Below are 24,397 nucleotides of genomic sequence, written 5' to 3'. Positions count from 1 at the left end.
ATACTAATAAATGAGTAACTTTAGGTTGTAATACATACTATGAAGGAAATATAACAGCTATATTGGAGAGAGAGAGAGAGAGAGAGAGAGAGACTTAGGGGGAGAGTTGACTTTACATTGGGGAGGACTTCCCTGCAGAGGTGACGTTTGGGCTGATGCCTAAATGAAGGAGCCAGCCATGCAAAGATAATATTAATGATCACTCACATTATTAATGAGGAACACTTCATATGCTAGGTACTTTTCTAAATTCTTTATATTCATGAGATCATTTAATCCTTGTAATAATTGTACAAAGGAGATAGGTATTATGTGCCACAGAAAGAAAAACAGAGGCACAGAAAGGAAAATAGGAATTAAATCACTTGACCAAGGTTATATATATAGGTCCAGTAAGCTGAGAGTTGAATCCAGGCTGTTGTCCTCCCGAGCCTTTGTTCTTGAAACAGCTAGCCAAAAGGCCCCTTGGGTCAAACAAGTTTAAAGGGCACAAGGATGGCCCATGTGGGTGAAAGTACCAAAGGAGGCCAAAGAACATAGTCAGGGCCTTTCAGGCCATGGCAAGGAGTTAGGGTTTTATTCAAATCATAATGGGCAGTGTGGACAGCTGGATAATGCTGCCCTCCTCCCAAACGATGGCCACGTTCTAATCTCCATAACCTGTGACTATATTACTTCAAATGGTAAAAGGAACTTAGCAGGTATGATTAAGTTAAGGGTCTTGAGGTGAGAAGCTTATCCTGGATTCCAAGTGGAGCCTGTGTAATCACAAGGGTTCTCATAGGAGAAAGGCATGAGGATCAGATAGAAAAGTGATGTGAAGATGGAAGCAGAGAGAGATCATAACATGCTATGCTGCTTGTGTTGAAGATGGAGGAAGAAGACACAACCCAAGGAAAGCTGAAAAAGGCAAGGAAACAGTCTCCCCTAGAGCTTCCGGAGGGAGTATGGTCATGCCCCCATCTTGGTTTTTGTCCTGTGAAACCTGTTTCAGACTTCCGACTTCCGGAACTGTAATATAATAGAATTGTGTTGCCTTAAGCCTCTAGGTTTACAGTAATTTGTTACAACAGCCATAAGAAACTAATAAAGCAGCTCTTTTAGGACTTTAAGTAAGGAATTGAGGTAATGTGATTTAAGTTTGAAAAGGATCTTTCTGATTTTCTGATTGCTACATGGGATAGAGCGAGAAAATGACAACGAGTAAGAGGAAAGGGGAAATGAGGAGAGAGGAGGGGAGGGCAGGAGTGACAAGTGGAGGCAAGCTGACAGTGAGGGACTGGTGCAATATTCTAGTCAAGAGGATTGGGGATCATAGTGGAAATGGAGCTCAGGGCTTGCTGATGGATGGATGTTCTTTGAGGCACTCTGACAAATAAGACAGCAGGCAGAGGAGTGCACCGTGTAGGAGCCTCTAGACAGCCTTGGAGGTAGGAGGACAAGAAGAAGAATGCGGTGTCAAAAGGGCAGAATGTTTCAAAAGGAGGCAGAGCATGACTGTTGGGGAGGTTACCAGTGGTTCACTTAGTGGTCAGGCCACCATCTGGCCATTGACTTTGGCACAATTAGAGAATAAGATTTGTAAGAGTGGGTGGTATTGGTCAGTGCAGCTAAAAATACTGGCCAGATGTTTCTCTCCAGACTGAGTCCATCTTAATCACCACAGTACAGAGCCTGGCACAGAGAACGTACTCCACAAATACATCTTTGAATGGGTGAGTGATTGAATTTTGGATTGGAAAAGGAAAATCACCCTCAGCTGGGGTGCCAGAGCTTCACAGAGTTAGAGGAATTGAGTTGGGCCTTGAGAGATGGGCAGGGCTTGAATAGGCATGGAGGTGGCTGAAACTCTGGGAGGGAGAAGAGATGGTGTCCCCATGGAGCCTCTCACTTGTGCCTGGCTGTGCTTCAGACCCTTACCATGTCTTGCGCTCTGAGATCTCACAAGTACTCTAATTGGGGATGCACAAGGTTGAACTTACAACTACTCTTGGTATGGGTAGTTCGGAGAGCTGAAAAGAATATCTGTTGTCTAAGTTAGATGATACCCAAGTAGAAAAGACTGCTTGGGAACCTACCAGGCATCCTTTGAAATAAATTATCACAAAGGCTCTATTTAATACACTGAAGGAATAATTTATTGAAATAGATTCAATGTTCTTACCCTAGGATATGCAAGAACCAAATTATTTGCAACAATGATCAAAGACCAATTTTCCCCAAAATTGACATTTTCATTTCTTTTAAAAAAGCTTCAGTAAATGAGGATTATAATTTTAGCTCTCAGTTATGGCTCTTGTTTGGAAGGGTGGAGGTGGGAAATTGGTCGAGAAAGATCCTGCAGCCAGATAGCAACAGGCCCTGAGTTCAAGGAACAAGTGGCATTTCCAGTGATTCATTTTAAGGGGGGACATTAATGTTTAATACAGTCGGAATAACATCTCTAAAAAGGAGGTCCGTTTTCAAAGAAAGACAGCAAGTCTGCCAAAGGAAAAAAAATCTACCACATCCATAGCCCCTTTTCTGGGCAGATGCACAAAGCTTTTGGACAGAGCTTCTGTTCAAAGCCTGGAGTTTCAGGTGACCTGTTTCCCGTCCAGAAAGCCTCACCATCCTTCCTGAGCACAAGGTTGAAGACTGATAATTGCATAGTTTCCCCAGGAACCTGAATACACAAACACCCTGTGGCCAACACAGATAGATAAATAGTGAGGGAGTCCTCCTCAGCAGTGACTCTGGAACTAATTAGCTAACAAGGCATGTAATTAGATTAATGCATGTGATCTAAGAGCTGATGATGTGCTTTTTAGGACAGTGGAAATAAAGGAGCTGAAAAGAAAGCATTATATTGAGGAGTTCCGAATTATTATTCCTGGCAGAAATACCAGCTGGGAGGGTGGGGAGGTGGTGGTGAGCATGAGGGTACCTATTCATCACTTAGTTCCTGCTGGTTCACCTGGGACTGACATTGCTTCATGACTCCTGGTTGCTGTGGAAAAGATTTTTTCCCCTCCTTCCCATAGCAAGGTGAGAGGCTCCTGTACTATTTATTTGGCATGCATTGTAGCCAGACCTGCACTGGACAGAGGGGTCTTTCCAGAAACAACGTGCACAGTTGTTTCTGGAAGGACCCCTCTAGCTTCCCCCAGCTCTCTCCTTTGGCTCCATTGGAGAAGAAATTACAGATCTGAAGCTTACTAAGCCCCCTCCATCTCCCCAGTGCAAGCTTCTGCAATGCAGAGGGTCACCCTCCCCAAGTACTGAGTCATGTCCCTCACCACTGACCTCTGGGACCCCAATAAAGCCAACTTTACCTCTCACTCTCCACTCCTTTCCTACTTCTCATTAATTCCTTTGCCTCCATCTGAGGTAATGCTGCCCTATTGGTCCCTGAGTGTGAAATCTGTGCAGTTTCTGGGGTGAAATATTGCTGAGGCCACCAAAGTCATTTCTCATTGAGCCTCTGACAGTTTGCTAATTAATATGATTTTGGTCATTGCATCCTCTGCTGAAGTTGGACCAATTTCCCAGGGGTGAGAAGTCAGACATTAATCCACTAAACCAACTAAATTACTTGTGTGTGAGAGAGAAGACAATTTCATCAGGAGTATTTTCCTGTGGTTTGACATATCGCTTTGCAGGCTGTGGACTTTTAAGAGCAGTTTCTACTGTGATGACAGGGAAGCCTAGATTCCTGATAGAAAAGTCATATGATTAAGATACCCCAAGATACCTCTAAGTTCTAACGATACTCCGAGAGCTGTTTGCATATCACAGAGAGGGGATACAAGCTCTATTTTGAAGTTGGGGAGAAAACTATCTGGTGCTGTTTTCTGTGAGGCTGAATACAAGCTTATTCAGAAGAGTGTGTCTTTCTACTTCTCTATGCCACAACTGTCTTTTTGCCTACGGAGCCACAGGAGCTTACCTTTGAAACATTAGCTGTTCACCCTAGTAATTGCTCTATCCTCTAATTTAATGAAAACCCATTAAACCGAAACAATAATTAAAATGAGACATCATCTCTGTAGGAGGCTTGCATATTAAAATCACTGTGCATTTCAATGCAGGCAGATTTTTATTCTTGAAAAACAGCATTTGAAGCAACATGTAAAAATGATTTATAATGAATAATCATAAATTAGAGAGCTTGGCAGTTGAACATGATGCCCTACTGTTTACTACTGAATCTGAGTAGATGTGGCAAGGTCAGGACCAATACAGCGTTTAAAAATGTCTCTTTCATGCCTGAGAATTAGGACTGTGCACAAAAAGGAATGAATTGTAATTAGATCAGCCCACCAAACTTTTTAAGCAGGCTAGAGATGACACCCTTAATATACGGAATAGTTTAGGCTGTGGGAGGAGGAGTGTGTCTTTACGTAGGGAAGGCGTAGCATTGGAGTAGAGAAGTGTAATGATTCTCTCATGTTGGGGATTAGGGAAGCCAAACAGAAATATACAAAATAAGCTACAAAGTTGGAGTCAGAGACACATCTCTGCTACTTGCTAGAGGTGAGATCTTGGATAAGTCACTTATTTTCTATAAACCACAGATTCTTCATCTTTAAAGTGAGACTATTAATTCCCATTTAATTGGTTTTATGAATTTGAAATATTATCATGTGTATGAATATGCTTAGAAAATATTAAAGCCCTGACTTTAATGTCTAGATATCTGGGCATTTTTTTAAAGCATCTCAGAAATGTCATAAGGTGCATAGTACCAAAATACTAGGCACTTTTCATTCATTCATTCATTCCTGAACCCTGGAAGGCGAGTGTTACAGATGAGGCAACTCAAGGATGAAGGGAGGAAAACAGCTATCTAAGGTTGTACAGCAGGTACTTGGCAGAGCTGAGATTCAAACACTGGTTTGTCTGAGCCCATAGATGGTGCTGAGGGGCAGTGGTGCCTTATGGTTGGCTTTAGACAGATCTGGGTTTGATTCCAGATAGACTACTTAGTAGAACACGTTTTAACTTTTCATATCTCGTCTGTAAAATGGAGATAGCAATGCTGACCCCATTAGGCTGCTATGAGGATCAAATTAGCATATATAAAGTCCTTAGCTTGACATCTAGCAAAAATAAAAAATTCAGAACTGTTTGAAAATTGACTGGCTGGACATAGATTGGAGTGGCTGGAAGTCCTATAGCCGCTGCCCAATTTTCAATTTTTGTTTTAACAGAAGAGAGTTAGAACTGACTACTAACCATGCCTCCACCCATGGCTGGCAACCCCTGCTCACCTGCCCACTGCTCTCCTGCCCACTGCTCTCCTGCCCACTGCTCTCCTGCTGGGCTACAGCCATAACCAACCATCAGTGTGACCTTTACTTCAGCACCAGCTGTAGCACCAAGACTCTTGTGGCATGGTGGCTGCTGCCATAGCTTGATACCTCACCCATCCTACAGGACCCAGGGCCTGTCCTGGCTCTATACCAAACAAGCTAACAGTTGTCATGTGCTTGTTTTGTGGAAGACAGTTTTGAGAGTTCAACATGTACTAATTGATTTAGTCTTTATACTATCCCCGTGGGTATATGTGGTTTTATTCTCATTTGTAAAAATGAGGAAGCTGAGGCACAGAGAGATTAAGTTATCTAAGATTATACATCTGATAAGAGGCGAAATTGGATTTTTTTTTTTTTTTTTTTTTTTTTTTAGATGGAGTCTGGCTCTCTGTCACCCAGGCTGGAGTGCAGTGGTGCCATCTTGGCTCACTGAAGCTTCCTCCTCCCAGGTTCAAGTGATTCTCCTGCCTTAGCCTCCCAAGTAGCTGGGATTATAGGCCCCACATGCCACCAGGCCCGGCTAATTTTTGTATTTTCAGTAGAGATGGGGTTTTGCCATGTTGACCAGACTGGTCTTGAACTCCTGACCTTAAGTGATCCACCCACCTCATCCTCCCAAAGTGCTGGGATTACTGGCATGAGCCACCACACCCAGCTTGAAACTGGAATCTTAACCAAACAGTGAGGCTTCAGAGCCTGAGCTCTTAACCACTACCTTACACTGCCTCTTACCTGGAAGATTAAGTCCCTGGTGAGGGGACTCACTCTCTGGTCCTGCTCCAGGTGATTTCAGACCTGTGATGACATGACCTAAACATGACCTTTTTTTCCCTCTCTCTTTCTTCTCTCTCTCCTTTCCTTCCTTCCGTTCCTTTTTTCCTCCCTCCCTCCCTTCCTTCCTCCCTCCCTCCCCCCTTTCCCCCTCCCCCCTCTCCCCCTCCTCCCCCTTCCCCTCCTCTCTTCCCCTCCCCTTCGTTTCCTCCCCCTTCCCCTCCTCTCTTCCCCTCCCCTTCGTTTCCTCCCCCTTTCCCCTCTCCTCCCCTCTCCCCTCTCCTCCCCCTCTTCCCCTCTCCTCCCCCTCTTCCCCTCTCCTCCCCCTCTTCCCCTCTCCTCCCCTCTCCTCTCCTCTCCTCCCCTCTCCTCTCCTCTCCTGTCCCCTCCCCTCCCCTCCCTTCTCCTCTCCTCCCTTTCTTTCTTTCCCTCCCTTTCTTTTTTCCTCCCTCCCTTCCTCTCCCTCTTTCTTTTTTCTTTCCTTCTCTCCTCTCTTTCCTTTCTTTCTCTCCTTTCCTTCCTCCTCCTCTCTCTTTTTCTTTCTTTCTTCTTAGAGATAGGGTCTTTCTCACTATGTTTCCCGGGATAGACTTGAACTCCTGGGCTCAAGTTATCCTCTGTCTCAGCTTCCTGAGTAGCTGAGATTACAGGCATATGCTACCATGCCTGGCTCTACTTTTCTTGTATCTCTGAACTGAAAAGCTGAGCAGAATCCATTCGCTTTTGTTTGTGTCTTTATAACTAGACTTTTAGCTCCTCATGCATAGAAGGTGTGTCTTAGTTTTGTGTCCACAGTGCTGGTTCAGAGGAGTGCTCAGTAAAGGTTTTTAAAGTTAAGAATGAATGAACAAAGGAATAAATGAGTGGATGGGTGGTTAGCAGAGGGCAGGGGCAAGGACTGCCCTCATGTCTTCATAAGAACATCGAGAGATCCCTTGCTGGAACTGATGTTCTTGCACCCGGCAACCTTTGGTGCTTAGAGTTTTGTGCACTATGTGATGAGTACACCCTTGGGGTTCTCAGACTCTTGACAATCAGTGTGTATTAAAATGGCACCTGAGGAGGGTTGCTGGTCAGTTATTGCCAAAAAAACCCCTCTGTTGTCTTCACTGATTTAAGGATACACAATTGTGGGACTGAAAGCAAGGTGATTGGTGATTATTTTCTTCTTTTGTAGGATGTCCTTCTTGTTTCTCCAATTTCTATGATGAGCTCATATATTTTAGCATAAACATTGTTTTTTTCTTACAATAACTCTCAGAGAAGATTTGGAAAATTCAAACACATGGAAAGAAGAAAAATTTCACCCATGTTAGCTCCTAATTTTTGACAAAATTGAAGGCCATGCCTATCTATCTGCTATGCATCACGAAATAAATTTTACGTTACTGTAGACTTGATATGATGCTGTATGTACTATTGTATACCTGTTTCAGAGTATTGGCTGGACATTTCTATGTTATTTCAATGCCTTTCATATCATTATATTATCATACATAATTTTCCATGGGGTGTATATATCCTAATTTACTTAGCCATTCTCTGCTGTTGGATAGCTTCTTCACTATATAATGCACTCTTAATCGTATTATAAAAGTCTTTTCACCACTCTTTTGCTTTTTGTTCTCCTGTCTTGTGATTCACATGGAGCTGGCATTCATACTTTAACTCTTTATTCCTGTGTTTCTCACTGAGATGGGGCGGGAGGTATGGGGATGAGGGGGATGGGGATAACGGGACTTGATTGCTGGTGGGTGGCAGTGTGGAAAGGCAGCCTAAAGAGGAGTGGCTACACGTTGTTAATTTCTTAGCAACAGGGGATGCATTGATTTGCCTTACTAGTATTGTCAAACGTTTTTAAGAAGAGCTCATCTGCCTTACAGTACCTATCTAATTAGCAAAATTATGGGGTACCAGAATCTCTTTTGATCGAATTACACAGTAATTACAGAAAATTGGTTAATACCATGTGTCACAGGATGCCTTAGGTTTAGTCCCCTAATGGAGGAGTTGGGGACACTGAACTGGCTTTATTATTCTTTAGGCAGCTCATTACTTGAATGTACTTTTTCTCAACAGGTTTGGGTTATATTTTCATGTATTTGGTAAACCTTTTTTCTTATATTGTGTTCCAGACTTTGGAGCCAAGATATGATTTATTAATGTGACAAAGATTTGAGGCTTAACCACGTACCAGGCACTGTGCTAGGTGTAGTGTACATATTGGTAGGCAATTTTTCATGGAACTTACAGTCCAGTGGGGAATAAATATAGCACTTGGCGGGGGGCTGTGGCTCATGCCTGTCATCCTGGCACTTTGGGAGGCCAAGATGGGTGGATCACTTGAGCCCAGGAGTTTGAGACCAGCCTGAGCAATGTGGCGAAACCCGATCTTCTACCAAAAATACAAAAATTAGCCGGGCGTGGTGGCGGGTGCCTGTAGTCCCAGCTAATCAGGAGACTGAGGCAGGAGGATCGCTTGAACCCGTGAGGCAGAGGTTGCAGTGAGCCAAGATTGCACCATGATCCAGCCTGGGCAACAGCCTAGGTGATAGTGAGATCCTGTCTCAAAAAAGCAAAAACAAACAAACAAATATATATATATATATGGAGCACTTAATAAAATGATTACACATGTAAATGATTATACACATAATCCCTGACAATTGTGATAAGTACAATGAAGATAAATAAAGACAGGAACCTGAGCTGGCCTGGGGTGGTCAGAGAAAACTGGCCTGAGGAGTAGCAATTAACATGTTATCAGAAAAGGGAAGAAGACAGATGGTTGCTGCAGATGGGAGTGTACCAAAATGGGGAGGAACATGGCCCTGGGAAGAAGGGATGTGAGGCTTGTGGTGCTGGAATGCAGGAATGCGGGCTGTTGGGGACAGGAAAGGGAGGAGGATAAAAAATAAGCAGAGACATCAGTTGAATACCATGGAATGTCACAGTCGACTCTGCTGGGGCAAGAGTCAGCTTTGTCTCCACTCGTCATGTGACCTTGGGCAAGCCATGAAACCTCTCTGTGCCTCAGTTCCTTCACCTGTTAAATGGAGATGTGTTTGTATTTACCTCATAAGGCATGTACAAATAGATTGTTCATTCATTTATTCAATAAATATTTCCTGAGTGAACACAAAAGTGCCAGACACTGGGTGTATCATGGTGATTTACCCTTGATTTATATCAAGCACCGAGATCACACAGATTGGCGAATAGCGGGTGTAGCACAGTTAAGAGTGTAGCTCATGGAACCAGCTTGCCGGGTTGAAATCTCAGCACCAAGCCTTCCTAGCCTAGTGTCCTTTAGAACATTATTTAAATTCTGTAAGCTTTAGTTTGGTCATCTGTAAAGTAGGAATAATAATAATGTCTTCTCCTAAAGTTATTGTAAGTGAGATGACATGTGCAGAGCATTAGCCCTGCCCTTGGCACAGTAATAAGACATACACGTTTGATTTGTCTCATTCCGGCTTCTGGAACAAATGGAGGTTTAACAGAATGTTATTGTGCACTTGTTAGTGGAGATGAAAATCCCTTACATGTTAACTGGGAGTCTTCTAGTGATTTCTGTTGCTTTGAAAGTTGCTTGGATCTGACATCCTTAAAGAAGAACATCTGACATCCTTAAAGAAGAACATCTGACATCCTTAAAGAAGGGTCACAAGACCAAATAGTGGGACATGTGCCTCCCACCCCCCAAAACCAGAAATTGCCTCACTGATGGTTGGCAGTTCTGAATTGACAAATTTCCTCTACATTCAGAAATGAAAAGCCAACTGTCATTTCAAATTAAGAAATGTTGCTTTACCTTTTGGGGCCGTTCTTACCATGAACTTGTGTGGCACTCAGGCTAGAAGGATGTGGCCTGTCTCTATCAGGAGCTTGCTATATTTTGAGGTTCTCAGTGTAATTACTGAAATGTTGCCTGCATTCTCTAGCAGCTGAGGCTGAGACGGGCTGCCTTGGTGCGTTTGTGTTTATGTGTTTCTGGCTGCTGCTGCTTTTCCCACCTCAATTTGCTGATTCTTAGCTGTGCACTGGTGGGGATTTTGCCTCTTGGTCTGCTTTGTGCTAATGTGGTACCCCTTGGCCAATCAGGGGCCTGAGAATTTGCTCCAATATTAGGTAAGTAGATGCTTTCTCTGCTGAACTTGTAGTAAGAGATACACTTGCAGAAAAAGAAAAATGCTGGGATAATGTAAAACACGTGAGTTCACAGTCATACAATGCTGTTGCAGTGAATGCCCTCTTCTCCCTCTCTCCTGCCTAGTAAATGCTTATTCATGTTTTTAGAGTCAGGTTCAATGATATCTCCTCCATGATGTCATCCCTAATCTCTAAGGGGCCTCCTCTCTTTATCTTTGTGCACTGCCCTATTCTGTAACTGTTGTCTTAAAGAAACTGTCTTGCTTATGTGTCTATCCTCCAGGGCAGAAACTGTATTTTTACTTTCATTCCCCCAGTGCCAACCACCGTGCCTGGCGCAGGGGAAGCAAGGTATATGCTTGTTGACAATGAAATTCACCACCATCCGCACTCTATACATCAGGGAAGAGGGAAATGAAGTTCCTTCTATTTGAGGCAGGGAAGAGTGTGTGAACACAGAGAAGAGTGTGTGAACACAGAGAAGAGTGTGTGAACACAGAGAAGAGTGTGTGAATACAGAGAAGAGTGTGTGAACACCATCATTTAATTTCTTTCCTTCTCCAATCTCCTCCCTTCACCCAGCACTTTTTTTTTTTTTTTTTGCTGATGTTTAATCATCATATTAGCATTTTTAGTCTTTCTTTAAAAATGACGAGGTAGAACCGTTTTATCCTGGGAAAGAAAAAGCACTTAACTCTTGCTGCTGAGTTAGCACTTCTTAACTAGAACATGCAAAACCTGAGTATTTCGAATGCCATTTTCCCCCTTTTCAAAAATGTGAAATATTCACTTTAAGTGAAGTGGTTGTTGTATGTGAAACTACTTTTATGCAATGGTAGCCTCCAAGGACACCCCGAGAGGTTACAAAATGGGAAGCCTCATGGACAGACTAAATTCAAATACTTGAATCATGTTTAAAATATCTAGGAGGAAGCAGGGGAAAGAGATGGAGTAGGTTAACACATGTAGGATTGAGTGTGAGCAGCGGGAAGCACCAGCCCACCCAGTTCCTGTGTTATTCATTCCTCATATATTCTGTGTTTTTTTTTTTTTTTTCTCTCTCTCTCTCTGCTGCATCAGCTTCTTTGATGATGGTGTGATTATGAGGACTGGAGCTGAGGTTAACGAAAAGGGAGGGGGCTCAGCGAATGGGAGGTTTCCGGAGCCCACATGCTTCCTCTATTGGAAATACTTAGGAGCAAGTAATCCTGGATACACCTGTAATTCACCAGTTAATTTGGTGAGCAGTGATGGGTTTTGTTAGCATTTCTCAAGGATATTACATGTGGGACCAGAATGGAAATGAAACGGATGTCAATGATGGGTGTTGGTTTAGGGATGGCGTGACTGTCATTGTGAAGGTGGCACGATTTGCACATTATAACTTGGTCCTCCCAACCCATGTATTTGTAAGTAACACTCTTATTCAATCCTTCTTATCTGTATTCAACACACTTATGTTCCATGTATTCAGTCTATGTTTAGCATGTTTCACAGGTTTCTAACTTGCTCTCTATATTTAGCACTTCTTATGGGCTTTATCTGTCCCGTTTGTTTTTCTTGTTCTCTCTAGCAGAATTGAATATTCTTAAGTAATACAGCAGACACATATTATAGTGGTTGAATATAGAAGTACAATATTCACTATAGGTTCCCATTAATTGGTTTCATTGGTTGCTCTTTTAACTCCAGGGATAAAGCAGGTTGCTGCAAAGTAGGTGACATATCACTATTTTTAATAGTTGACAACTTTATGTTTTATGTTAATTTGGAAAATCAGCAGAGGAGAAAAATTGTAGAATCTAGGTTTCTTAATAGATGGAATTTGCCCTCAGTGCTCTCTTTTGCTATGCAGCTATGAGCAGGATTAAGTGATTAACTGAAATGAAACGTCAAGACTAGGAAAGAACTTGGAGATCATGGAATTTAGTGGTCTTAATTTTCAGATGTAGAGTGTGAGGTTCAGAGAGGTAAGGTACTTTATCCAAAGTCACACAGCTAGTCATCTGCAAAACTCAAAGTGATCTCAGTCCTTTGAAACCTGTCCAGTGTTTCTGCCTGCATATTGTAGGGCATAGAATTACTTCGTTGTGTTTTTCTTAACATCTGAATCATGGTCAAAATTTACTTGAAAGGGCTTCTCTGAAAATGAGAATGCACATAAAGCCTCAGTGTATCAAAACAGATGTTTCTTCCATTTCACTCTAGTGAGTCCTAATGGGGTCTCTTTACTTCAGTGTGCCAATCATTTATAAAAAGGAATAAGAAAAGCCAGCATAAGACATGTTCCGTTTTCTTGGAGGGTTGAGTGAGCAGAAGTATGGTAGGACTAGATCAGACTATTAAGTGGAGGTGTCCTGCAAAGAAGTAGGACTTATTTAACAGCAAACATGATTAAAATAAATTTTCATGGCCATGAGCATTTGAGAAGGACCCATTTATCTCCTGGTTTTCCAAAAGATATATTATTTTCTGACCATAATATATGTGGTTACTTGAAGTAACAATATAAATGAGAGAAATAAATGGAAAATACATTAATCAATTCAGTAAACCTTTATTGGATGCCTGTTTTGTGCCAGGTACTAAGAACTGTGGATAAAACAATGGATAAATAAGTATGCCTGCCCTCATGGAACTTATAGTCTAGTGGAAAAAGAAAGGAAATAATAATAGGTAACAAACTTGAAACAAGACTGTGATAAATGATATCAGCAAATAATAAATGGATTACAGTACATATAATATGACAAGTCAAATGAAGAAAATACCCAGACTGGAGTATTAGAGAGACATTAATGCAGAGCCTGCCTTGGAGAGGCCAGAAGATTGCATTTACAGTGAAAGCTGAAGGAGAAGGAGTCAGGGACGTGAAAAGGAGAGAGAAGAGCACTGTGGGCAGGGGGACAAGCATGAAGATCTGAGGTGTGAGTGGGCCTGGTGTGCTCCTCTAGCAACCAAGGAGAAAAGTATGAATGGGGTGGGAGAGGTAGGCAAGAATCAGTTTGTGTGCAACTTTGCAGGCATGCTGAAGGGACTGGATTTTATCCTCTGAGCAGTGGGAAACCATTGGAGGATTTTAAGCAGGAGGCTGAAAGGACTCGGACTTAGGCTTTAAAAAGAGCACGTTAACTACTGTGTGAAGAATGGTGAAAAGAGGGCAGTATGGAAGTGGGAAGGTTAGGAGATCATTGGAAGCACCCTAGGGAGCAATGATAGTGGCTTGGCAAGAGTTTTAACAGTGAAATTGGGAAGAAGTGGACAGATTCCAGATGTGGGAGCCCACTTGACTTGTTTTTAGATTGGATATGGAGAGTGGAGAACAGGGAAAAATCAAGGGCAATTTCTAGTTTTTTGACTTGAGGAACAGGGTGTTACCGTTTACTAAGACTGGGACCTCTGTGAGAAAATTGAGAGTGGAGGGAAGAGAACAGGCTTCACTGTGGGCACATTACAATTTGAAATGCTTGAAGGTGAACATTTGAATGTACTGCTTAAGGGAGAGGTTAGGGCTGCAGATATAAAGTTGGAGGCCATTGGTCATGGGGTTGGATAATATCACTCAGGGAGAGTTGAGTGAGAGGTGAGGATACCCATAGCTGATATGGTATTCATATCCATTTCCTCCAGCAGGCATTGCTGAACACTTATGGCTCTCTTTTCTTTGGTCCCAAGCTTTAGAATCCTGAAATTCAGGCATCCAATACCAATCAGTTGATTCCTAATTGATGAGTAAAGAAGAAAAAAGTAAAAAGTCAACATACAACTGAATTTTAAGAGTTGAATTTTTTTTGGCATTACTTATAGGTGAATTTATTAAGATGATCTTTGCTTAGAAGTAATGATAATAGGGTACGGTGGCTCACACTTATAATCCCAGCACTTTGGAAGGCCAAGGTGGGTGGATCCCCTGAGATCAGGAGTTCAAGGCAAGCCTGGGCAACATGGGGAAACCCTGTCTCTACCAGAAATACACACACACACACATACACACACACACACACACAAACAGCTGGTCATGGTGGCACATACCTGTGGTCCCAACTACTTGGGGGGCTGAAGTGGGAGATCGCTTGAGCCCGGGAGGTGGAGGCTGCAGTGAGCCAAGATCATGCCACTGCACTTCAACCTGGTGACAGAGTGAGACCCCCATCTCAAAATAAAGAAGTAATGATAATAAAAATAATATTAACAAACATTTTCTAATACTCTCGTTTATAGAGTGATTCACCCACACATTTAATAGGTTTTAAATATCATCTGGAATGTCTTTGGCTGGGATTTTGTAAAGGTATAGAAGCGTTTTTCAAGTGGCTATCTCTTATCTCAAAACTTGACAAAAGCTGACAGCATGCCACTTAACAATTAATTAGTGAAGGCTTTGCTACTATTGTGCAGGTAGGTTTTATACTGGTAGACTGGTCTACCTGAGTTGGGTGTCTCCAAGATAGAGGACAAACATTGCTTTCTGCCATTCATAGCCTAGATATTTACAGGTGGAAAAGACTGTGCTGTTCTTTTCTGTGTTATAAAATTGAAGCAGCAATTCAAAAAATTTTAGAAGGCTAAGGTGGAAGGCTCTAAGAGATCACCTAGTCCACTCTCTCATTTTGCAGATGAGAGAACTGAGGCCCAAGGTCAAGAATTGAAGGATATCTTATTCAGAAGCCACTCTTTAGGATGAGATTCTTCAAGGTCCATATACCAGTCTGTGATGTTGCTTGGGCAGTGCAACCTTTGAAGTTCTATGTTTTTCAAGGGCTTCCCATGTAGTCCTGGAGAAATAACCAAGTAGTTATCATGCAGTCAGAGGAGGTGGTCAGAATGTGAGAGGAGGCCACCAGACGCACTTATAATGTTCATTTATCATCCTCTGAATAATCTTCTCTAACTTTGCTCCCTTAATGTCCCTTTCTGATGCCAGAAAATGTAGTGTAAAATAATGAGATAACACCTAGTTTATCATGACAAGGGTGAGTCTGGGTATGAAGTGATGGATGTCTCTCATTATGCTGATGTTGGAGAAAGAAACATTCTTGTCCAGGACCAGGATTAGCTGGAAGCACACACCTCTAGACCTGCTGAATTGGCTTCAACTTGAATAAATATTTCATGAGGAAAGTCATCCATTGCATGTTTATGGAGAAATTCCAGGCACGTGTGTGGAGCATGAGCATGCCTTGTATTTATTCTTTAAGCAAAGGCAGAGTTGTCTGGCATTATTAGTGCTAGTAAATATCTGCTAGGTACAAGGCAAGGACAGGTTTCCTATATACATTGTGGGGAGAAGGAAGCTGTGTCCATGGAAAAAGTGAAATTGGAGAATGCTGAGTGGCATTTGGGTCTTATTATCCCAAGATTCTCTGAATTTAGGACCACATTTATCCGACTACCTCTCACCTTATTTACAGCAACCTAATCTGTTTGCAGCAAACTGAATTGCTCAGTGTCCTGTCAAAATTCCTGTCAGAAATCACTGGCCAATTGTGAACTTGTCAAAGTGACAAGTGGGCGCGGTGACAGAGATAGCATTTCCGGGATTTGCATTGAATGAATGCAGCTGTAGGGAGTGGTGAATGGTGCCTGAAAATGAAAACTATTGACAGAAGAGGAAAATGAAAAATGCAATCTGGATTCTTTGGACATGACATTTTTAACCATGGATCTTTTCTCCCCTTCCTTCTCATCTCCCCTCTCCTCTTTCTCCTGTATTTCTTCTCTGTCCTTCTCCTTCTCCTTCCTCTTCTCCTCTCCTTCTTCTCTCCTGTTTCTCCTGATCTTCCTCTTGATTTCTAGACATAGAAAGAGAGATCCATGCAGCTCCTCATGTGAGTGAGAAATTAATTCAGCTGTTCCGGAACAAGAGTGAATTCACCTTTTTGGCCACTGTACAGCAGAAGCCATCCACTTCAGGAGTAATACTGTCCATTCGAGAACTGGAGCACAGGTAAGAAAGCTCTTTCTGCTTTTGAAAATCTCCTTAGAGTTAATGGGTTATACAAAATGTCTTGGAATTTAGAGTTTGTAGCCCCATGAAAACTTTCATCTAACTGAGGCCTCGTTTCTGTTAAACACATTCATGAATTTACTTTGCATTAAGAATTTACTTTGGTCAAAGTGGCTTTCTTGTTTGCTCTTCAAGGACCAATCATGAGTATCTTTCTCACCTGTCTTCTGGTAGACTTTGAATAAAATCACATTCTATCATATTTAGTCATCAAGCAAGTTAGTTACTTATGTTTAACAACCTTCAATAAACATTTACGGTGTGTTTATGTGGGGATTATACTTGACACTGGGAATATTAAGGTGAATAGTGTAGGATTTTCATTGCAAAGATCACATAAGCTAGTAGGGAAGATAGACAAATAAATATAATAAAGTATTGAAGATGCAGTGCTAGAAGGTTGTAATCAGGAAATAAAGGTAAGAGTAGTCATTCTGCTAAGTGTTGTGGTAGCCAGGAAAGGCTTTGGAAAAGATGATAGTTGTATAAGGAAAAAAATCTGAGTATTTTACATGCCAAATGTGAAGGAGTAAGGGATGGAAGAATAACATTTCAGAAAGAGGTTGCTATGATTTTTAAGAATCAACACGTGGGTAGGTAAGTGGTTGGAACATAAAAGCATGTATGGGGAAGGGATGAGAGTTTGGGTTGGGCAATGAGGGGTGGTATTATAGAGGTAGGTAGAAGCCAGATCATTGCAAAGCTTCAATGCCATGTTAAAAACTTGGGCTAAAGTCCCCTAGGCAATGGGTTTTAAATTTAAGAAAGATCACTCTATCATTGAATTCAAATTAATAATCATTAGGTAACCTAAACAATTTTAATTTTTAATACTGGGTTCCTCTGTATTAGTCCACTGAAAATATTTATGAAGCGCCTACTCTGTTCTAGGTGCCATGTAAGGTTTTGTGGAGAAATCAAAGGAACAAAATCTTCTAAGGATATATGAGGGAGTTTGGCAATGCAGGAAACAAGGCATAACCACACAAAAAGCTAAAGAATAAAAAGTCAATAATAAAGAACTAGTAGATTGGTGTTACAATGAATTATGGAGCTAATTTCAAAATTACGTAAAGGTGTTAAGTTCACTGAATTAAATGCATTAGGTTAGTGGTTAAGGAAGACCACACACAGTGCTCTTGAAGCACAGGCAGAATTCCAGCAGGTAAGGGAAGAAGGGTGTTATATCAAACAGAAGGAACAATGTGCACAGTCACAGAGGTGAAGAAATGTAGAGAAATGCAATTTTGGGAGTGGGAGCAGCGAACAGACCAATTTGGCTGGAACGGAGGCTCTTTCTATGCAGACTTTTCAGCAGTTGTAAGGATCAACAGTTCTGTCTTTAATGGTTGGTTGCTTTCAGCCTCAAAGCGTGCTGATGGACCCTGATCATTCTGTGGGGGTGTTGTCATTACAATCTGGCTGTTCTTGGTCAGCCCAGAGAAAGCAAGGTGATGTACATGTCTGTGAGAGATATGGGTTCATTCAAAGGTGTTCTGTGTGCTGGAGAAAGGTATATGTTCTCATTTTCCAAGGATTGAGTGTCAAGGCAAGTCTCAGCTTCACAACCCTACCTTGCCTCATTGGCCTTGTGGGGTTGAGTGTGAATGCCTCTTTGGTATGAGGATTATACAGATGCCCAAAGTAGGAGGTAGATCTTCAGATACTTCTCAGTGAATAAAGCAGGTAAGAAGCATGTGAAATAGTTGCTATTTTATTAGAAAGAGCAAGGTTTCAGAGTCAGACTGATGGAGGCTGGAGTTCCAGTTCTAGCTTTGTGACACCAGCTCTTCAATGTCTTGGAGCATCAATTTCCTTGTCTGTAAAATGTGTGTAATAATCTATTTTCCTGGGCTTCTGTAAGGATGAAAAAGGATAGCGCATGGTGTGCATGGTGAGTGGCCATCCCATAACACATATACATTTATTCTCCTTGTCTAAGTGTGTTCTGAAACTGTATTTGCCGTGTTTCTCTTTTGGATTTTTTTTTTTTTTTTCAATAGGATAGGTTTTAAAAAAACTTTTGTGTTGCCATGTGAGGCTGTCTTCTTTTATATCCCTAGTGGGTTTCTAATAGAACCCGAGGATGATTGAAAGGAGAGTCATTTAATCATTTTTCATTGTAATAGGAAAACTTCAGAATTTTTTTTTTTTTTTTTTGAGAAAGGGAGAAGAGGCTGGGCACCATGGTTCATGCCTGTAAACCCAGCACTTTGGGAGACTGAGAAGGGCAGATCACCTGAGGTCAGGAGTTCAAGACCAGCCTGACCAATGTGGTGAAACCCCGTCTCCACTAAAAATACAAAAATTAGCCAGGTGTGGTAGTGTGTGCCTGTAATCCCAGCTACTCGGGAGGCAGAGGCAGGAGAGTTGCTTGAACTTAGGAGGCTGAGGTTGCAGTGAGCCAGGATTGTGTCATTGCACTCCAGCTTGGGCAACAAGAGCGAAACTCCATCTCAATAAATAAATAAATAAATAAATAAATAAATAAATAAATAAATAAAATAAAAGAGGAGAAGAAAACCATGTACAGGGGTTGAATGCCTTTAGCCATGAGGCATAGAGGTCTTACCACTAGGGAACATATCCGAGTCACACAGCACCAAAGTATATTAGCAGTAGAAATTATCTGAGTCACAAGGCACCAAAGTATGTTGGCAGTGGAGGGTATCCAAGTTACATGCCACCGAAATATGTTACTGGCGGCAAATCCATATGGGTCTACAGTAACCTCAATTCTTGTGTCTTCAGAAGAAAAATGTATCTGAGGGGCATAAGGCAGAAGGAGAGACCAAGGCAAGTTTTAAAGCAGGAGCAAAAGTTTATTAAAAAGCTTTAGAGCAGAAACGAAAGGAAGGAAAATACACTTGCAAGAGAGCCAAGCAGGCACCATGAAAGACAAGTGCGAACAACCTCAGATCTTGACTGCTGCACAAAATAATTATGAAGAAGTAAGATACTAGATCCCCTCTCCTCTGGACTTTATGGTACCCTGTTCCATGTGTGTGTAGTCTGACAAGGCAAGGTATGAAAGACTGTGAATTTCTAATGCATTGGCTATGGGTAATACAGAAAACCCAGTTTGTACTCTAGTAGAGAAGATCTAGTTAAGGAGACCTGGAATGCAAGAAAATAGAGAATATATAAGGGCATATATTTAGAAATTAGACTATTCATTATAACCCTCCTCCCCTCACCAAATGTTCCCATCTGCAATAAGTGAGAATCTTTCATAATTTTCAGGTTACTTTTATTATTTACCAGGATAACAGTATCTAGAGGAGCAAATTATCCTGTAGAAATTTGGCATGGACATTTGACCAGATATGTAAGTTGACCAAGGATTGGGGGCTTTTCTTTATTCAATAGCAGAAGATCCAGGTATGTAGTAGATGGATTGTTGGCTTAAAAGTCAGACGCCCAGGTTCTTTTCGTGGTTCTCTCTTATGTGATTCTGATTGTATTATTAATGATGAAGATAAATTAGATAAGTATTTGAAACAATTGGGATATGATGGACATTATTAGATTTCTAGATAATTTTTTATTTTTATAATTCAGTAGCTTTTAGTATAATCATAGAATTGTGCATTCATCACCACGATCAATTTTAGAAGTGTTCATTACCCTCAAAAGAAATCTTATACCTTTTAGCTCTCACCCACAATTTCCTCATAAGCTCCCTAGCCTTAGGCAACCACTAATCTACTTTCTGTCTTTGTAGATTTGCCTATTTTGGTTATTTCATACAAATGAAATAGACACTATGTATTCCTTTTTGACTGGCTTCTCTGACAGGAATGCTTTCAAGGTTCCTTCATATTGTAGCTTGTGTCAGTAGTTCACTTCTTTTTATTGCAGAATAATGTTATGTTGTTTGGATATAATACATTATAGATATCCATTTATCAGCTGGTGGACATTTGAATTGTTTCTACTCTTGGCTATTATGAATAATGCTGCTATGAACATTCATGTACAAGCTATTGCGTGGACATGCTTTTTTTTTTCCCTTGGGTATGTGACTAGGAGTGGAATTGCTGGATCAGATGGAAATTCTGTTTAACTGTTTGAGGAACTGCCAGACTTGTCCAAAGTGACTACACTGTTTTACATTCCCCGAAGCAGTGTTTGAGGGTTTCAGTTTTTCCACATCCTTGTCAACACTCTTTATCTTTCTTTTTTTTTTTTTTTTTTTGAGACGGAGTCTCGCTCTGCCGCCCAGGCTGGAGTGCAGTGGCCGGATCTCAGCTCACTGCCAGCTCCGCCTCCCGGGTTCACGCCATTCTCCTGCCTCAGCCTCCCGAGTAGTTGGGACTACAGGCGCCCGCCACCGCGCCCGGCTAGTTTTTTGTATTTTTTAGTAGAGACGGGGTTTCACCGTGTTAGCCAGGATGGTCTCGATCTCCTGACCTCGTGATCCGCCCGTCTCGGCCTCCCAAAGTGCTGGGATTACAGGCTTGAGCCACCGCGCCCGGCCTGTTATCTTTCTTTTTGATGATAGACATTCTAATGGGTATGAAGTGATACTTCATTGTGGTTTGGAGTTGCATTTGCTTGATGGCAAATGATGTTGAGTATCTTTTCATAAGCTTATTGACCATTTGTGTATCTTCTTTGGAGAAATGTATATTCAGATAATTTGCTCACGTTTAATTGGATTCTTTGTCTTTCTATCATTGATTTGTAATAATCCTGTATGTTTTAGATGCAGTCATTTATCAGATGTATGATTTACAGTTTTCCCCCATTCTGTGGGTGGTCTTTTCATTTTCTTGGTGGTGTCCTTTAATCACAAAGGCTTTAAAATTTGATGATGTCCAGTTTATTTTATTTTTTTTTATGATTCTGATGTCATATTTTTGCCTAATTCAAAGTCGTGAAGATTTACTCCTATGTTTTATTCTAAAAGTTTTATAGGTTTAGCTTTTACATTTATCTCTTAGATATATTTTGAGTTATTTTCTTCTAAAAGTTTTATAGGCTTAGCTCTCACACTTATCTCTTAGATATATTTTGAGTTAATTTTTATATATCATGTGAGGTAGGGATCCAACTTTATTCTTTTGCATATGAATACCCAATTGTTTCTTCACTATTTGTTGAAGACTGCTTTTCTTCCAGTGAATTGTACTGGCACCCTGTTGAAGATCAGTTGACCATAAATGTGAAGGCTTATTTCTGGGCTCTTACTGTTACGGGATCTTTGGGGTCTTGCTTTTCTGACCAGAAACCTGTGGCTGGTGGTGCCTTTGCCCGAGTTTTGGTAGGGTCCACTGGGCTTGTTCCACCAACTGGGCCTGGCAGGCTGCACTCAGCTTATGGTACTGGCCTAGGTGCCATGCCTCCGAGGGAGATGGGAGTCAGGCATGGAGCAGCAAGGGGTGTGTGAGTGAGCATGGGGACTGGCCACTGCACAGTCAGATACGCTGGCTGCTGCCACGGGGTGGGCAGCTCCAGGTACTGGCAGGGTTACCGACTCTCTGTGAGATTGTGGCTGGACCAGGTGCACCGCAAGCAGCTTCCACCAGCACCGGGGAACATGGTGGCACCTGAAAGCTTCGAGACACCAGGAACTGCAAGGCCCCAAAGAGACAGTCACAGCCCTGGCTCAGGGAGCCCAGGTCTGGGCTCCCCAGAGGGCTACAGCTCTTCTCTTCTCTCCTCCTTGCCCCCAGTGTGGCAAGCAAGGAGAATGTTTCAGCCCTGTTTGTGTTACATCTTTTATAGCCTCTTTCAGGGAGTCCCAAGTTCTTGTCCTGCAACCAGGAAGAACGAGGTACACAGACAAGTGGAGAGTGAGCAAGATGAAGAGAAGCTCTGTTGAGCAATAGAAGAGTCTTCCACAAGGGTAGCTCCTTTCCTCAGCCAGGGTGTCCGACAAGTGTTCAGCTCCTAATAGAGAGGAGACCCTGGAGTGGGAAGCTCCTCTCTGCAGGCAGGTTCCGCTGTGGTCTCTGCAGCTCTCAGCAGAGAGGAGGCCCTGGACTGGGTGGCTCCTCTCTGCAGCTGGTTATCCTGATGTCTGCTTGAGTTTCAGCAGAGAGGAGGCCCTGGACTGGGTGGCTCCTCTCTGCAGCTGGTCCTCCTGATGTTTGCTTACCTCTGGTTGAACCTGGGCTCCCCGAGTCAGGGCTGTGACTCCCTCTTTGGGGCCTTGCAGTTCTTGGTGTCTCCAAGCTTCCAGGTGCCACCGTGTTCCCTCGGCGTTGGTGGAAGCTGCTTGCAGTGCACCTGGTCCAGCCACAATCTCACAGAGAGTCGCTAACCCTGCCAGTATCTGGAGCTGCCCACCCCGTGGCAGCAGCCAGCATATCTGACTGTGCAGTGACCACTCACACACCCCTTTTGGACTTCTATGGGCCTCAGAGGGGAGGAAGTACAAGCCAGTTGGCCCATGGGCGGCCATGGATATGCCTGGAAAAGGCACTACAAGTTCCCACTCTGGTCTGTGGAACTGGCAGCCTTTTGGTCCTCCCTGGCTTGAAGGTGAAGTCTCACGGGGACCCACCCACTTCCACCCAGGAACCTGTCTGCCTCCTGCTGACATTTATGGTTCCCAGATTGCAGGTGCCAAGGGATACCTGCAGGCCAATGCTGAGCTGACTTTAGCCCCACCTCAGCTTTCCTCCTATGCTCATTGGTGCCCAAAATCCAGAGAGGGCTAAGGTGGCAGAGGGCTGGTGTGTTAGCACAGCCCTGAACATGTGCACACCTGGCTAGGCTGTGACAGTGCTGAGTCTCGGCCCTGACTTTGCTCAAAGACTGGAGCAGGTGCTTGTATCAGAGAGAAACCAGGCAGTGGGAGCAGGCATTTCTGAGCCTACAAGTGCAGTGGGGTCCTTCCCAGGTCCCCAAGAGTGCAGGGATGCCTGGGCCCGCAGCTGCAGCTGTGAGGGGAAGAGTTGGGGCTCCTGTCTTGGTGAAACAGGAGGCCTGGGTCTGTAGCCAGAGTTTGGGCAGCTGCAGCTGAGCCCAGGGTCATAGGACTCCTGCCTGCTCTGTGGAGTGGGAGGTCTAGATCTGCAGCCCTGACTTGGACACCGCTCCTGCCTGCCCTACGGAGCAGGAGGCCTGGGTCTGCAGCTGCAAGTGGGCAACTGCAGTGTGCCTGGGGAACTTCTACCCCAACTTGGAAGGGGCGGGGCTCCTGCTTTTTCACAGCTCCCAGTTGCTCCACAGAGCCTGCAGGCCTGGCCACGCCTCACTGCTGCAGCTGGAGTGATGGTAGTGGCTGCTCCAGACAGCCTGCCACTACCATCATTACTTCTATTTCATTGATCTAGATGTCTGTCCATATGGAAGAGCTGTTTGATTATTGCAGTTTTGTAATAAGTTTGGTAATTGGGAAATATAAATCTTCCAAGTCTGTTCTTTTCAAGATTGTTTTGGTTATTCTAGTTCCCTTGGATTTTCATATGAATTTTAAGACCAGCTTGTCAGTTTCCACAAATAAGTCAGCTGAGATTTTGATAGAGATTGCATTGAATCTGTAGGTCGTCAGTGTGAGGAAGTATTGCCATCAAAACAATATCAAATAATTTGATTCATGAACATGGGGTGTCTTTCTGCTTTCTCAGATCGTCTTTCATTTCTTTCAATTTTTTTTTTTGGTTTTCAAAATCTAAGTTTTTGGTGGCTTTTGTTAATTTATTTCTAGGTTTTTTTAATGCTATCATATATGGAATAATGTTCTTATTTTCAATTTTTGGTTGCTCATTGCTGCTGTATAGAAAGGAAATTAATTTTTGCCTATTACTTTGCACCCTGCCACCTTGGTAAGCTTATTGATTGGTTCTAATAGTTTCTAGTGAATTCCTTAGAATTTTTCCATATAAGATTATGTCATCTCCAAATAGAGATAGTTTTATTTCTTCCTGTCCTGCCTGGCTGCCTGTTATTTCATTTTTGTACTGAATTGCCCTGGCCAGAACTTCCAGTACAATGTTGAATAGAAATGGTGGGTGAGCAGATATCTTTGTATTATTTCTGATTTTAAAGGGAAAGCTTTCAGTTTTCACCTTGAAGTATGTTAGCTTTGGATTTTTACAGAGACTCTTCACCAGTTTGGAGGTTTTTTTTTTTTTTTTTTTCTATTTGTAAGTATTCTTTATCATAATGAAGAAGTTTCTATTTCTAGTTTGGTTAGTGTTTCTATTATGAAGGGTGT

At 42.5% G+C, this 24,397-nt stretch overlaps 1 protein-coding gene across 2 annotated transcripts in view; it reads left to right on the top strand.

Annotated features, from left to right (window-relative positions):
- NELL1 (neural EGFL like 1) overlaps positions 1–24,397 on the top strand; it is a 949,455-nt gene that overhangs the window by 97,501 nt on the left and 827,557 nt on the right. For both annotated transcript variants that reach the window (XM_005578390.4, XM_005578389.4), the window contains exon 3: positions 16,017–16,167. In XM_005578390.4, coding sequence (XP_005578447.3) covers positions 16,017–16,167 — 151 coding nt within the window. The remainder of the gene's footprint in view (positions 1–16,016; positions 16,168–24,397) is intronic.

This window comes from Macaca fascicularis, chromosome 14 (genome assembly GCF_037993035.2).
Source record: "Macaca fascicularis isolate 582-1 chromosome 14, T2T-MFA8v1.1".
In the NCBI taxonomy this organism is placed as follows: domain Eukaryota; kingdom Metazoa; phylum Chordata; class Mammalia; order Primates; family Cercopithecidae; genus Macaca; species Macaca fascicularis.
The sequence above is the reverse complement of the archived record's forward strand: the minus strand, read 5'-3'. Positions and strand labels throughout refer to the sequence as shown.